At 41.2% G+C, this 17,465-nt stretch overlaps 1 protein-coding gene across 1 annotated transcript in view; it reads right to left on the bottom strand.

Annotated features, from left to right (window-relative positions):
* Window positions 1-17,465, bottom strand: part of TTN (titin) — a 336,226-nt gene that overhangs the window by 35,773 nt on the left and 282,988 nt on the right. The window contains 1 exon segment of the mRNA XM_043993320.1: window positions 249-17,354. Within this exon segment, the coding sequence (XP_043849255.1) occupies window positions 249-17,354 (17,106 nt within the window).

Below are 17,465 nucleotides of genomic sequence, written 5' to 3'. Positions count from 1 at the left end.
ATGGTGGTTACTATGTACTTAATATAAAAACTATATTTAAATTAAACATCCTTGATGTATCTTTTAAAATGATATTGTTTCAGCTGTGAAATTTTTCATGTCATTGGAAGTTCAGAAATTTGGAAATTTTAGCAGAAATGGAACTATATATATATTTTTATAAATTAAATTCATGCTCTTTAAAACTACTTAAACTGATTCAAATTATTCCTTAAAATGTGCTCTTACTTTTCATTAATGAAACATACCTGTGATTTTTACTCCTTCTTTGGTTTCAGAGGGTACACCAACACCAAACTCATTTTCTCCAGAGACCCTGAAGTAGTAAACAGCTCCCTCTTGTAAGTTGGATACTTTGTAGGAAAGTCGATTGCAATTGTTAGTCACAGTGACCCATGCTTTCTTGCTGGCCTCTCGTTTTTCTATATGGTATTTTTTCACAGGGGCACCACCATCATTTTCAGGAACATCCCAACATAACACTGCAGATTCCTTGGTTACATCTTTAACATTAATGTTAGCTGGGGGTCCAGGAGAATCAAGAACTTTGACGACTAAGGTCAATGAAGCAGCACTCAAAATATTCTGAATTGTTAATGTGTATTTTCCAGAGTCGTTTCTGTTGGCATTTTCAATAGTTAGAGATGTTCGGGTGTCTGTAGAATCAATACAAGCCCTAGTACGGAGATCAGTATCTGGCTTACTCCACATTACACTGGGTACTGGTCTTCCTCGGAAAGGCACAGTCATTGTAAATGAGGCACCAGCCTTTACAATCAGTGTCTTCTTCATTTCACTGTCAAGGTCAAATACAGGTTCTTCTTCTCTTTCCTTTGCTACCTGAGGATCTGAGCTATCACTTGGATCACTAGCACCAACCTTATTTATTGATCTTACTCTAAAGAAATATTCAGCCCCTGTTGTTAATCCACTTACTGTATATTCAGTGCCTCGTAAACTCTGGATAGCAACTGACCAGTCAGTTTCATCAGATTTCTTATATTCAACAGTGTATCCAGTAACTGGGGCCCCTCCATCAAACAAAGGCTTAATCCAGCCAATAGTTATATTTGTTTTTCCTGAGTCCACAATTTTAGGTTTAGATGGAGGAGAGGGTAAGAAGACTGGATCTTCTGCTCGAACTAAAGGTGATGTTTCACTTGGAAGGCTCAGACCAGCAGCATTTTCTGCATAGACCCGATATTCATATTCACATCCTTCCCGAAGTCCTGTTGATTTTACTCTCAGATCATAAACTGGTTTTTTGTTTACACGTACCCATCGTAAGCTGTTTTTCTCCCGACGTTCAATTATGTATCCAGAGATATCATTACCACCATCACTCTCAGGTCTTGACCAGCATATGGTCATGAAATCTTTGGTCACAGATGTGATCTCCAAAGATGTGGGTGGACTGGGAACTGTAAATGGATCAAGTGCCTTTACGGCCATACTCTCTAGGGGCTCACCCACACCATATTTATTAACACCAATGACTCTAAATATATATTCATTACCTCTAAGTAATTTGGTTACTTTACAAGATGTTGTTCTTAACTCTTCCTCACAAATTGTCCATGCAAGTCTGCTTGTTTCACGCTTTTCTACAATATAATAGTCAATATCTGCACCACCATCTTCTTGTGGAGGTCCCCAGGAAAGCGAGCATTTCTCAGCAGTAAGGCCATTTATTTCTAGAGGTCCTGCTGGTGGCCCAGGTCTATCAAGGACTTTGCAGTTAACAGCCACAGACCGAGTTCCTGCAACATTTTTGAGAGTTAACACATACTGACCAGTGTCTCGTCTCACACAGTCCTTAACTGTTAACACAGTTGTGCTGTCTGTTGAAACAATTTCAGTCTTTGCTCTTTCTTCAATCTCCTTGCCATCCTTTGACCAGGATATTACTGGTAGAGGTCGGCCTGAAATGTCTGCATTGATCTTAAGGATTTCCCCAGCTTTGACCACGACAATGTCCCGGAATTTGACATCCATCATAATTCTTGGGGCCTCAACATCATCTTTTACTGTGATAGGTCCAGTTGATTCAGATGGTTCACTAACAGAGTCCGCAGCATTCCTTGCGAAAACGCGGAATTCATAACGCTGATCTTCTGTAAGTTCAGTTACCTCAAAATAAGTTTCCTGGATGTTAGTAAAGTTACACTTCAACCACCGGCCATCTGGCAGTTCTCTGCGCTCAATAAGGTAACCTGTGATTTTAGCCCCACCATCATATCGGGGTTTGGCCCATTTAAGTGAGACTGACTTTCTGGTAATATTTGTAACTTCTGGTTGACCAGGAGGATCACAAGGATCTCTTGCAGGAACTGGCTCACATGCCTTGCTGCATTTACCGATGCCTGCAATATTCTCAGCATATACACGATATTCATACATCAGTCCTTCATCAAGGCCAGAAACTTTCATTTGTGTATCAGTAATGAGAGTTTTGTTTACTTTTGTCCAAAGAATACTGCTTCTTTCTTTATGTTCTAGGTGATAGCCAATTACTTGACTTCCTCCATCATTAACTGGCATTTGCCAGCTTACAATCATGGTGGATTTTGTGGCATGTACAACCTTAGGTGTTCCAGGAGGACCAGGGGGACTGAATGGGTATTCTGCAACGACAGGTGATGATTCACTGTAAGTACTCTTGCCATACCGGTTCTCTGCACAAACACGGAACTGATATTCACTTCCTGTTGTCAGGCGAATTATCTTAATGGATGTCCTGGCAACTGCTTGGGATACTACTTGCCATGTTGTAGAAGTAGTATCTCTTTTCTCAACAATATAATTGCTAATTTGGCAGCCACCATCATATTCTGGAGGATTCCAAGATATTATTACATTGTCAGAGCTAACTTCATCAATATGTATAGGTCCTGGAGGTCCTGGTCTGTCAAGGACAATTACAGTAATAGAAGCATCTGTAATTCCAGCACTGTTTGAAACAGATACTTCATACTTTCCAACATCTTCTCTTGAAGCTTCCTTGATAACTAATGATGTTACTGTTTTTGATGACTGAACATTCACTCTAGTTGTCTCTTTTAAAGCTTGCCCATCTTTTTTCCAGCTTACAGTAGGCACAGGTCTCCCACTAAATGGCACATCAATCTTGAGTTGGTCTCCAGCTTTAACATGGAAAGTGTTGAAAGGAAGCTCAATTGCAGGTTTAATTTCAATATCTTTTGCAACTACCGGTACTCCAAGTTGTCTAGGATCACTTTTCCCTTTTTCATTAACTGCAGCCACCCTAAAGGTATACTCTTCTCCAGTAGTCAGACCAGACACAGTGGCTTCTAGTGTCTTTACATGTGTGCAAGTACTCCATTTCTCACTTCCTTTAGTCTGCATTTCTACTACATAACCAGTAATTTTACTGCCACCATCACTTTCTGGTTTCTCCCATTTAATGGTGGCAGTGTTACGTGTCACATCAACAAGAGTAACTCTTCCAGGTGGCAGGGGTGGTTCAGACACTTTAACTGGTTCTGTTGTTTCAGCTGGCAAACCAATTCCATATTCATTTGAAGCCAGGACACGGAAGAAGTAAATACACCCTTCTTGGAGATTATCAATTTTGAAAGTGGTCTTGGTACAATTGTTTGTAATAGTGGCATATGCTTTTCTTGTAGATTCTCGTTTTTCAACAATATAATTTGTAATTTTAGCTCCACCATCAATAAGTGGTGGTTCCCAAGACAATGTCACTGAATCTTTCTTCACTTCTTTCACAGTCAAATTCACAGGTGCACTTGGTGAATCAAGAACTCTGACATTAACAAAAGCTGTTTTGGATCCACTATTATTTTCCAGAGTCAGGTTATATCTACCACTGTCAAATCTGGTAACATTATCAATAACCAACATTGTATATGAGCTGGTGACCTCAATCTGGGCTCTCTCAGTGAGAGTGCCTTCTGCTTTTTCCCATTTGACTTCAGGTTCTGGTCTACCTTTGATGGTAACAAATAATCTCAAGGTAGCACTTGCCCGAAGAATGACAACCTTTCTTAGATCAGCATCAAGTTCAATTTCAGGAGGCTCAATCCTTTCAGCAGCAACAACTGATCCAGGTATGGTTGCGGGTTCACCGACGCCTTCTGAGTTAATGGCACAGATGCGGAAGTTATACTCGCTATTTTCTTTAAGTTTAGTAACAGTGAACTGCTTTCCTTGTAGTCCTGTTGGTGGTGTGCAGGTTGTCCATTCATCAGCAGCAGCCTCTTTGACTTCTACAACATAGCCCTTAACAGGAGCACCACCATCATATATGGGCTTATTCCATGCTAGGGATACTGAAGATCTAGATGTATCTGTTACTTTAGGATTACTTGGGGGGCCTGGTGGATACAAAGCATCACATGCACGATAGAAAACAGAAGGCTCACTAAATTCACCCATGCCAGCTGCATTTTCAGCAGCAACTCTGAATTCATAGGAGTGGCCTTCTGTAAGTCCAGTCACTCTGAATCGTAGATCCGTTAGTGTTTTCTTATTGCACTTAGTCCACCTGATGCCATCTTTATCTCGCTTTTCAAGTACATAGCCCTCAATTTCAGCTCCACCATCATCTACTGGACGTGCCCATGTTACTACCATTGAATCTTTAGTAATTGCTGAGACTTCAGGTGTTGAAGGAGGACCTGGTGGCTTGTATGGATTACAAGCTATGACAGGTTCAGATTCTAGTGGCTCTCCAATTCCATATTTGTTCACAGCCATGACACGGAAAATATACTCGTTGCCTGGAAGAAGTTTAGTAACTTTGTAGTTCAAGGCCTGTACTTCAGTTGAAACCTGGGTCCATGAGAGTCTGCTTGTTTCTCTCTTCTCAATGATGTAATGAGAAATATTAGCACCACCATCTTGCAGAGGTGGGTTCCAAGCCAAGTAACATTTTTCAGCAGTAACCCCTGAAACTTTCAGAGGTGGTCCAGGAGGTCCTGGCCTATCAAGTACTTTTACAGTTATTGGTATAGACTTTGTACCACCAACATTGCTAAGCTTCAAGATATACTGTCCCCCATCAGTTCTTATGCAGTCTTTGACAACAAGAGTTGTTTTTTGGATGGTAGATTTAATTTCTGTTCTGGCTGTTGTTTCCTCAAGTTCTTTCCCATCTTTTATCCACACAATGTCAGGTACAGGCTTACCACGGATGTCAGCTTCTAGAACAAAGGTCTCTCCTGCATGAACAACAATTACATCTTTGTATTTTGGGTCTAAGGAAGCACTGGGTGCATCAATTTCATCTCTAGCTGTAATTGCACCAGTGCTTTCTGACGGTTCACTAAAGTTTCCAGCTGCATTTCTTGCAATTACTCTAAATTCATATCTTTGGTCTTCTACAAGTCCACTCACTGTAAATTCTGTTTCTAGCACATTGGTAAAGCTGGCTTTCATCCAACGACCATCAGGTAGATCTTTCTTTTCTACAATATAGCCTGTTATTTTGCTACCACCATCATAGGCAGGTTTTTTCCATTTCAGTGTGACATAGTTTCTGGTAATAGCAATGGCTTCAGGGCGACCAGGCGGGTCACATGGATCACGAGCAACAAAACATTCAGATACTTTGCTAGGTTTTCCAATGCCAACAATATTTTCCGCAGAAACTTTGAATTCATACTCGAGGCCTTCATCAAGTCCAGTTGTTTTAAACTTGGTGTCTTGAATGGGGATTTTGTTTAACTTCATCCAAAGAATGCTATTCTTTTCTTTCTGTTCAAGATGGTAGCCAATAACTTTGCTTCCACCATCACTGACTGGCTCATGCCACTCTACAAGCATCTGATCTTTTGATATTGATGTCACAAAAGGAGTTCCAGGTGGTCCAGGTACTTTATATGGATATTGTACAACAACAGGTTTAGAATCTAGTGAGGGACTCGTTCCATATCTGTTTTCAGCAAAAATTCTGAATTGGTATTCACTGCCTGTTTTCAGTTTGGTTATTTTAATTGTTGTTCTTGCTACTGTGGCTGATACCATTTGCCAGGTAGTAGTGGTTGTGTCACGTTTCTCTACAATATAATTGCTTATTTGACAGCCACCAGTATATATTGGTGGTTCCCAGGATATGACTACAAAGTCTGCACTAACTTCATCAAAGCGAACTGGTCCAACTGGTGGTCCAGGTTTTTCCAAAACTATTATGCTAAGGTCTTCTGTTGCTGTGCCTGCAGTGTTTGATGCTGTTATTTTATATTTTCCAAAATCATCTTTGTTGCTTTCTTTGATGTGTAAAATAGTTGATGTAGCTGTTTCTTCAACATTTACTCTGGTTGTCTGTTTAAGAGCCTCACCATCTTTTACCCAAGAAATTTTAGGCCTAGGTCGACCTAGAACTGGTATTTCTATCTTAAGATCTTCTCCAGCCTGGACACTGTATGTGTTAAATGGCAACTTAAAACTTGGTTGTATAGTCAAGTCCCTCGCTATGACAGGGACACCAAGGACTCTTGGATCGCTTTTCCCTTTTTCATTGTAAGCCTTGACTCGGAACTGATATTCTTGTCCAGAACTTAGCCCAGAAATAAGTGCACTGCAAACTTTGGACTCGGCAACAACACTCCATTTTTCTGTTCCTTTTGGTTGCATTTCAACTATATATCCTAAAACTCTGCTACCTCCATCATGTTCAGGTTTCTCCCACATAAGTGATGCACTGGTTTGAGACACGTCAGTTAGCGTAACCTTTCCAGGTGGTGAAGGAGGCTCAGCTGCTTTCACTGCATCAAGAGTTTCCACTGGAACCCCAACTCCAAATTCATTTTCTGCCATAACTCTGAAGTAATAAATTGCTCCTTCAGTAAGATTTTCAACTTTGAAACTTGTTTTGTTGCATTTGGCACTCACATTAGCATATGCCTTTCGGGTTGACTCTCGTTTATCAATTACATAATTCTTAATCTTTGCACCGCCATCAATGATAGGTGGCTCCCAGACTAGTGTAACAGAATCTTTCTTTACTTCTTTAACTGCCAAGTTTTGTGGGGGTCCTGGAGTATCTAGGACTTTCACAGTAACAAATGCAGATTTGGATCCACTACTGTTTTCTAGTTTGAGGATGTATTTTCCAGCATCATTTCTATCACAGTTATCTATTGATAATTGGGTATAGTTTAAGCCTTTTTCAATTTGCACTTTATCAGTAAATTCACCTTCCTCTCGAGACCAAATAATGTCAGGGGTTGGTCGGCCTTTGAATGGAATGTGAATTCTGGCAGATCCACCAGCTCTGACTACTATTCCTTTCCTTAATTCTGAATCAAGGTCAAGTTCAGGGGGTTCAAGTTTATCTTCTGGTTTCACAGTACCAGGTAATGATGCAGGCTCACCTAAACCAACTTTATTGAGAGCACAAACCCGTATCTTATATTCCTGATGCTCGACAAGCTTTGAAATCTCAAAGCGAGTAACTTTCAGACCAGTCTGTGGAGTAACTACTTTCCATTCATCTTCATCTGCTTTACAGATCTCTACCAAGTATCCTAGGATTTCACTGCCACCGTCATAAATGGGCTTGCTCCATGCAAGTGTAATAGAATTTTTGGTGGTATCTACAAGGTGGGCATTGGTCGGTGGGCCAGGTTTGAATACAGGATCACAAGCCTTGTAATAAACTGTAGCCTGACTTGGTTCTCCGACTCCGGCAGCATTTTCTGCAGATACTCTATATTCATATTCGTGATCTTCTGTCAGTCCTGTAACTCTTAATCGCAAATCTGTAATTCGCCGCTTATTGCACTTTATCCATCTAATGCCACTTCTGTCCCTCTTTTCTACAATATAACCAATAATCTCGCTTCCACCATCGCTATCTGGACGGTTCCAGCAGACTGTCATGGAGTCCTTGGCAATATTTGTTACTTCTAAGTTCTTTGGTGGACCGGGAAGCACAAATGGATTTTTCATTAGTACTGGTGCAGATTCCAAAGGCTCACCAACTCCATATTTGTTAACAGCCATTACACGGAAAATATATTCATTTCCTTCTAAAAGTTTTGTTACTTTCAGTGTATTGGTTACAACTTCTGGAGCAACAACTGTCCAGGCAAGTCGGCTAGTTTCTCTTTTTTCAACAACATAGTGAGAAATATCACTGCCACCATCTTGAAGGGGTGGAGACCAAGTTAGTGAGCATTTTTCAGAAGTCACTCCAGTCACCTGAATAGGACCTTCTGGAGGCCCTGGTCTGTCTAATACTTTTACATTTACTGGGAATGACTTAGAACCTGCAACATTAGAAGCTCTTAAAATATATTGTCCACCGTCAATCCTAATGGCATCTTTTACAATGACTAATGCTTTGAAATCTGTATTCTTTATTTCACATCTAGCTGACTCTTCAACTTCTTTATCTCCTTTCAACCACTCGATGGTAGGGAGGGGCTTTCCATAAACATCAGCCTCAAGTCTGAATGTTTCTCCAGCATTGACCACAATTGTGTCTCTGTATTTTGGATCCATTGAAATTCTTGGAAGTTCAACTTCATCTTTGGCTGTTATAGGTCCTGTACTGTCAGAGGGCTTACTTACTGCACCTGCAGCATTCTTCGCAATCACTCTGAATTCATACCTTTCATTTTCAGTAAGACCAGTGACAGTGAACTGTGTTTCAATGACATTTGTGAAACTGGCTTTCATCCAGCGACCCTCAGGCAAATCTCGTTTCTCAACGATATAGCCAGTAATCATGCTTCCGCCGTCATATACAGGCTTGGTCCACTGTAGCGTAATTTCATTTCTTTTGACCATGATTGCTTCTGGAGTTCCTGGTGGGTCACAGGGGTCACGGGCCACATAACATTCTGAACTTTTGCTTGCTTTGCCTACACCAACAATATTTTCAGCATAAACTCTGAATTCATATTCAATACCTTCCTCAAGGTTAAGAGCCTTAAACTGGGTGTCATGGATAATAGTTTTGTTGACTTTTGTCCACAAAATACTGTTTCTTTCCTTTCTCTCAAGGTGGTAACCAATGACGGGACTCCCACCATTATTAATTGGTTCATGCCACTGTACAACCATAGAATCTTTAGAAATGGTATTAACAAATGGTGTTCCGGGAGGACCTGGTTCTTTGTAGGGATATTGGGCTACAACAGGATCAGATTCTAAGGCAAAACTTTGTCCATATCTGTTTTCAGCAAATATTCTGAACTGGTATTCTGTGCCAGTTTTCAGCTTAGTCACTTTTAAGGTTGTTCTTGCAACAGTAGCAGAAATAACTTCCCATACAGTAGTGGTTGTATCTCTCTTTTGAACAATGTAGTTAGTGATTTGGCAACCACCAGTATATAGTGGAGGATTCCAAGATAATGTAATACTTTCAGCACTGACTTCATCAAATTTCACAGGGCCTCTTGGTGGATCAGGCTTGTCTAGAGTTATAATTTCAATGGATGCAGCTTTCTGTCCAACAACATTGGCGACTGTGATTCCATACGTTCCACCATCTTCTTTGTGGGTTTCTTTAATGCTAAGTACAGTGAGGTCAGGTGAATCAGTAACATTCAGTCTTGTTGTCTGTTTCAGTGGTTGGCCATCCTTTGTCCAGGTGATGGTAGGCTTAGGACGTCCAGAAATTGGTACTTCTATTTTTAAATCCTGACCAACCTGGACACTGTAACTGTTGAATGCAGGTCTTACATCTGGCTCAATAACTAGATCTTTAGCAATTACTGGAACAGCAAGGGACCTGGGATCACTCCTTCCCTTTTCATTTACAGCAACAACTCTAAATAGATATTCTTCTCCTTGGGTTAAGTTTGTAATTACTGCTTCCAAGTTCTTAACACGGGCACACTCTGACCATTTGTCACTGTGTTTAGCTTGCATTTCAACAATATATTGTATAATTTTGCTGCCACCATCATGTTCTGGCTTGGTCCAGCTTAGGGAAACACTGTTTCTTGTGACATCGTCTACTATTATTTTTCCTGGAGGTTGTGGAACTTCAGCGACCTTAATTGGGTCAGCAGTGCGGGCAGGAAGGCCAATACCATATTCGTTTTCAGCTGTAACTCTAAAGTAGTAACTACAGCCCTCTTGAAGTTGATCTATTTTCCATGAATTCTTATGACAGTTTGTTACAACAGCAGCATAAGATTTTCTTGTAGCTTCACGTTTCTCAACAATATAATTTTTTATTTTGGATCCTCCATCCAACAAAGGTGGTTCCCATGTGATTGATACGGAGTCTTTGGTGATTTCTGTTACTTTAAGGTTAACAGGTGGACTTGGTGTATCCAAGACTCTCACAGTAACAAAGGCAGACTTTGTTCCACTACTATTTTCTAAGGTGAGAGTGTATTTCCCACTGTCATATCTGTTCACATTTTCAAGGACAAGAGAGGTAAAGCTAGAAGTGACATCAATTAGAGCCGCATCCCGGATTTCACCATCCATCTTCCCCCACTTAACTTCTGGTGTAGGGCGACCTCTAATGGGAACAAACAACCTCAAGGAACCACCTGCTCTTATGTTTATTACTTTCCTCAATTCTAGATCGAGATCAATATCTGGTGCTTCCAATTTTTCTTCAACCAGCACAGGTCCAGGTACATCAGCGTGTTCTCCAACTCCAGCTTTATTGACAGCACAGATACGGAAATTGTATTCATGTTTTTCCAATAGCTTTTCTACTTCTATATGTGTCTTCTTGATTCCAGTTGGTGGAGTGCACATTGTCCATTCCCCGACACTCACATCACATTTCTCAACTATGTATCCTTGGATTTCACTGCCACCATCATAAACAGGTTTGCTCCATGAGAGGAAAACTGAAGACCTTGTGATATCTGTGACTTTGGGGTTATTTGGCGGTCCTGGCTTATAAATAGGATCACAAGCTTTTTGGTAAGCAGATGGTGGGCTTGGTTCACTGAGACCAGCAGCATTTTCAGCAGAGACTCTAAATTCATAATCATGGTTTTCTATGAGTCCAGTTACTCTTAAACGTAATTCCCCAATCAAACGCTTGTGGCATCTTGACCATCGGATGCCTTCCTTATCCCGTTTTTCAAGGACATAACCAAGAATTTCACTGCCACCATCAGATGCTGGCCTTTCCCATACAACGATCATTGAGTCTTTGGTCACTGTAGTAACTTCTGGTGCCTTTGGTGCATCTGGCACAACAAATGGATTCTTGGCAATGACTGGCTCAGATTCAAGAGGTTCACCAACACCATATTTGTTTACAGCCATTATGCGGAAGATATATTCATTTCCTTCTAGAAGTTTGGTAACCTTGCAACTAAGTGTTTGCACATTGGCATCAACTACAGTCCAAACTAAACGACTGGTTTCTCTTCTTTCCACAATGTAGTTTATGATATCACTGCCACCATCTTGGAGTGGGGGCTTCCATGCTAATGTGCATTTTTCAGCAGTAACTCCAGACACAGCAACAGGTCCTTCCGGTGGTCCTGGCCTATCGAGAACTTTGACATTTACAGTAACTGATCTCTCTCCAGCAACATTTTTTGCTTTCAGCACATAATTACCGCTATCAACACGCACTGCTTCCTTTACATTGAGGCAGGTGGCAAAATCAGTACTTTTTATTTCCAAATGAGCTGTGCTGGAAAGTTCTTGATCACCTTTTGTCCATTGAGTGGTTGGTATTGGTTTGCCATATACGTCAGCTTCAATCTTGAATGACTCGCCAGCATGGACTACAAGTGTGTCTTTGTACTTTGGATCCATACTTATGCGTGGAGGGTCTACTTCATCTCTCGCTGTGATTGCTCCTGTGCTTTCAGATGGCTCACTAAATACTCCGGCAGCATTTCGTGCTATTACCCGAAACTCATATCTCTGATTTTCAACTAGGCCAGTGACTTCAAATTGAGTTTCAATGACATTAGTAAAACTGGCTTTCATCCAGCGGCCATCTGGTAACTCTTTCTTCTCAACAATATAGCCAGTGATTTTGCTTCCACCATCATAGGTAGGTTTCTTCCACTGAAGAGTCACAGAATTCCTTGTGACAATGATTGCTTCTGGGCGACCTGGTGGATCACATGGATCACGAGCGACATAGCACTCAGATACTTTACTAGGTTTGCCAATGCCCACAATGTTTTCTGCACAGACTCTAAATTCATACTCAATTCCTTCTTCAAGGCCAGTTGTTTTAAACTTGGTTTGTGGAATAGGTGTTTTGTTCAGCTTTACCCAGAGGATGCTATTTCTCTCTTTACGTTCTAAATGATAACCAATAATTTTGCTACCACCATCATTGACTGGCTCATTCCATTGTACCTCCATACTGTCTTTGGAAGAAACTGTCACAAAAGGTGTTCCTGGAGGCCCAGGAACTTTGAATGGATATTGGGCTACAATAGGCTCTGAAGTAAGATAAGTGCTTTTTCCATATCTGTTTTCAGCTGCAATTCTGAACTGATATTCACATCCAGTCTTTAGTCGGCAAGCCTTGATTGTTGTTCTTGCAACAGTAGCTGACACAATTTGCCAGGTAGTTGTAGAAGTGTCCCTTTTCTCAACAATATAATTATTGATAGAACTTCCACCATCGTATTTTGGTGGTTCCCAGGACAGAGTAATACTATCTGCAGTCACTTCATCCATTTTAACTGGTCCGGTAGGAGGCCCTGGCTTGTCAAGGACAATAATATTAAGGGTTTCAGTGGCTTCGCCTACTGAGTTTACAAGTTTAACTACATAATGTCCAACATCTTCCCGGCAGGCTTCCTTTATTGTCAGCAGTGTGTTATTTTCTGTGCTTTCTGCATTTACTCTAGTAGTCTGTTTCAGGGGTACATCATCTTTGTGCCAGGTCACAGTTGGAGTTGGACGTCCAATAAATGGGACATCAACTTTTAAATCTTCACCTGCTAGCACTGTGAAAGTATTAAATAACAGTTTGAAGGCTGGTGGAATGACAAGGTCTTTGGCAATGACTGGTACACTAAGTTGTCGAGGATCACTGATTCCCTTTTCATTTTGGGCTGAAACACGGAATGAATACTCTTCACCCTGAATCAACCCAGTAATTGTGGCTTCGGTGACTTTGACTGTGGCACAAGTTGCCCACTTATCACTGCCTTTGCTCTGCATCTCTACAATGTAGCCTAGAATTCTACTTCCTCCATCATGTTCTGGTTTCTCCCATGAGAGTGACACACTATTTCTTGTGACATCTAGTAGAGTTATCTTTCCTGGAGGAAGTGGTCTTTCTGATGCTTTGACAGATTCTGCAGTTTCAGCTGGGAGACCAATTCCATACTCATTTTCTGCCAGAACTCTAAAATAATAATTGCAACCTTCTTGAAGTTGGTCTACTTTCCAGGTGGTCTTATGGCAATTTGTTGCAACAGTTGAGTAAGCTTTTCTCGTGGATTCTCGCTTCTCAACAATGTAGTTCTTTATCTTGGAGCCCCCATTTAGGAGAGGAGGTTCCCAAGTTAGTGTGACAGATGATTTGGTGACTTCTTTGATTTTCAAATCCTGGGGTGGTCCTGGTGTATCAAGTACTCTGACATTGACAAATGCTGATTTGCTCCCTGAGCTGTTTTCTATAGTTAGTATATATTTACCACTATCAAATCTGTTGACATTTCCAACAACAAGCAAGGTATAAGAGCTTGTTGATTCAATGCTAGCTTTATCTAAAGATTCTCCATGTTCTCTTGTCCATTTCACTTCGGGTGCTGGTCTTCCTTTGATAGGAACAAACAGTCTCAGGGTACAGCAAGCCCTTATGGTGACAACTTTACGTAGGTCCGCATCCAACTCAATCTCTGGAGGCAGCATCCTCTCCTCAGCCTTTGGAGTTCCAGGAACAAGTGCAGGTTCACCAATTCCTTCAGAATTCATGGCATAGATACGGATCTTATATTCTTGATTTTCTTTGAGGTTGGTGATAGTATAAGAGGTTGCCTTGAGTCCTGCTGGTGGAGTGACAATCTTCCACTCATCTTCTTCAGGAAGTGCTATCTCAACCATATATCCTGTGATTTCTGAGCCACCATCATAGATTGGTTTATTCCAAGCAATTGAAATTGATGATCTGCTTGTATCTAGAACACGTGGATTTCCTGGTGGGCCAGGCTTAAATACAGTATCACACGCTTTATAAAATGGACTAGTAGCACTTGGTGCACTAATTCCAGCAGCATTTTCAGCCATGATCCTGTACTCATACTCATGTCCTTCTGTCAATCCAGATACCTTATACCTTAAGTCAGTGACAGCTCTTTTGTTACATTTCACCCAGCGTTGACCAGCTTTATCTCGGCGTTCCACAATGTAATTGATAATTTCACTTCCACCATCAGAATCAGGATGTCCCCAGCAGACAACCATAGAGTCTTTGGTAATAGCTGTAACTTCAGGATTTTTGGGTGGATCTGGGGGTCCATATGGGTTTACTGCAAGGACAGGTTCTGATTCAAGGGGCTCTCCTACCCCATATTTATTAACAGCCATAACACGGAAGACATATTCATTGCCTTTCAATAATTTGGTGACCTTTAGTTTTGTTAGCTGTACTTCAGAGGCTACGTTTGTCCATGCCAATCTGCTGGTTTCACGTTTTTGCACTATATAGTGGTCAATGCTGGCACCTCCATCATCTAGTGGAGGTAACCATGATAATACACACTTTTCTGAAGTAACTTCAGTCACGGCCAAAGGTCCTTCAGGTGGGCCTGGTCTATCAAGAACTTTAACATTGAAAATGTGTTTGGCAAAACCTCCAGGATTGGTAGCTGTAAGTATATATGCTCCACTATCCTTTCTTGATGAATCTTTGTTAACTAGATTTGTAGAGAAATCAAATATTTTTATTTCTAATTTTGCTGTGCCTTCAAGTTCCTTTCCATCTTTGGTCCATTCCATTGTTGGTGGTGGGCGACCAGAAACATCTGCTTCAAGCTTAAATACTTCACCAGCTTTTAATATGAGTGTGTCTTTGTATTTAACATCCACCATGATCCTTGGTGCTTCGATGTCATCCCTGCATGTTATGGCATCTGAAGGCTCAGAGGGTGGACTTACAGCACCAGCAGCATTTTTGGCAATCACACGGAATTCATATGCAGCATCCTCTGTTAAGCCACTGACTGTGAATTCATTCTCCAAAATATTGCTGAAGTTGGCCTTCAGCCAACGACCATTGGGGAGGTCTCTCTTTTCAACAATGTAGCTAGTAATCTTGAATCCTCCAGTATATTCAGGCTTTGCCCATTTAAGTGTTACTGTATGTCTAGTAATATTGAGAGGAATTGGTTTCCCAGGTGGGTCAATGGGGTCCAAAGCAAGTGTAGGTTCGGATGGCTTGCTTGGTTTACTTTTGCCAGCCATATTTTCTGCAATCACTCGGAACTCATAAGCAATGCCATCTGTTAGGCCACTTGATTTAAAAATGTTCCCCGGCACCAATGCTTTACTCACAGTCTGCCAGAGAATACCATTTCTTTCTTTTCTTTCAACATGATATCCCAAAATGGGACTTCCACCATCAGTTAGAGGCTCATGCCAGCTAATGGTGATCGATTCTTTGGTGACTGCAGTTACTTGAGGAGTACCAGGAGGTCCAGGAACTTTAAATGGATAGTTGGCGACGACTGATGCTGAGGTGATACCTGGCCCAACTCCATATCTGTTTTGAGCTTTTACCCGGAATTGATACTCCACTCCAGTAGTAAGACGAGTTGCTTTATAGGTAGTACGTATCACAGTGGTTGCTAATTCAACCCATGTAGTACTGTCAGTTTGACGCATTTCAACAACATAGTTGCTGATGGGTACTCCTCCATCATTCTCTGGAGGTTCCCAAGAGAAGGTTACAAAATCAGATGAAACTTCATCAAACTTGATTGGACCAGTGGGTGGACCTGGGATGTCATGCACCTGAATGGTGATGACATCTCCAACTTCTCCTACAATATTCTTTGCTGATAGTGGGTAAGGTCCACTATCACTTCTTGTACATTCACTGATATTTAGTATGGTTGAAGTGGCAGTATTTTCGAAATTAACTCTTTGGGTTTGTTTAAGAAGTTGGTCTCCTTTTTTCCATGTGACAGTTGGTTTAGGTCGACCAAGCACTGGAATCTCAACTTTGATATTCTCCCCAGCTCTGGCAATGACCAGTTTCTGGTAAATGCCACGAAGGTCCAGTTCTGGAAGCATCGTCTGCTCCTTTACAATCACTGGCCTGCTTTCTCTTGGGGCACTCCTCCCGGCACTGTTCACTGCCATAACTTGGAAAGTATACTCTTCCCCTTCAGTTAAGTTCTTCACAACACATTCTAATCCCTTTACGGTTGTGATATGGGTCCATTGGTCAGAGCCTTTTCTCTGGGCTTCAATCACATATCCAGTGATCTTACTGCCTCCATCATGTTTTGGTTTAGGCCATGCCAGGCTGACTGTGCTCTTAGTTATGTCCATAATATTAAGGCTATCTGGTGGTGATGGTGCTTCTGAGGCCCTCACAGGCTCTATGGTTTCTGTTGGCTCACCAATTCCATATTCATTTTCTGCCATCACTCTGAAGAAATATTCACACCCTTCAGATAAGCCAGTCACTTTATAAGTACATTTATGGCACTTAGTTGTGGCCGTAGAATAAGATTTCCGAGTGGCTTCACGTTTTTCCACAATGTAGTTTGTTATACGAGAGCCCCCATCTATCAGAGGCAGGTCCCAGTGCAGAGTGACACTGTCCTTTGTGATCTCAGTGGGCCTCAGATTGAGCACAGGCCCAGGTGTATCCAAGACCCTGACATTGACAAATCCACTTTTCTTACCAGCAGCATTTTCTATAGTCATCACAAATTTGCCAGTGTCATATCTGTTACATTCTGGAATAATCAGCAGAGTGAAGGATTCTGTGTTTTCAATGTTGGCACGTGTTTTAAGGTTTACACCATCTTTTGTCCAAGTGACTTCAGGAGCTGGACGGCCTTTAATTGGTACAAATATTCTAATGCTTAGCCCTGCTCTAACAACAAGTGTTCTTCGAAGCTCTGCATCTAATTCAAAATCAGGAGCCAATTCACGTTCTATGATTTCAACGTTTGGAATCACTGCTGGCTCTCCAACACCCGCATCATTGATGGCGCAGATTCTGAAATTGTATTTTTCTTTTGTTTGAAGATCAGGGACAACAAATTCTGTGATCCTGAGGGCAGTTCCTGTTGTATCTTTTATCCAGGTCTCATCACCTTCCTTTTGATGTTCTACTATATAGCCTGTGATTTCAAGTCCGCCATCATAATGGGGTTTGCCCCAAGCTAAAGAAGCAGATTTCTTTGTAGTGTCAGTCACTCGTGCATTTGAAGGTGGTCCTGGTGGATCTGTGACAGTAATATGGAAAACAAAAGCACATATTAGTTCACCCTAAAATATTTAACATTTAATATTAATATTAATATTTTAATAATAATAATTTAGTAACAATTAGTATG

Source organism: Dromiciops gliroides, chromosome 3 (assembly GCF_019393635.1).
Source record: "Dromiciops gliroides isolate mDroGli1 chromosome 3, mDroGli1.pri, whole genome shotgun sequence".
NCBI classification, from domain to species: domain Eukaryota; kingdom Metazoa; phylum Chordata; class Mammalia; order Microbiotheria; family Microbiotheriidae; genus Dromiciops; species Dromiciops gliroides.
This window is presented reverse-complemented; position numbering and strand designations above follow the sequence as displayed.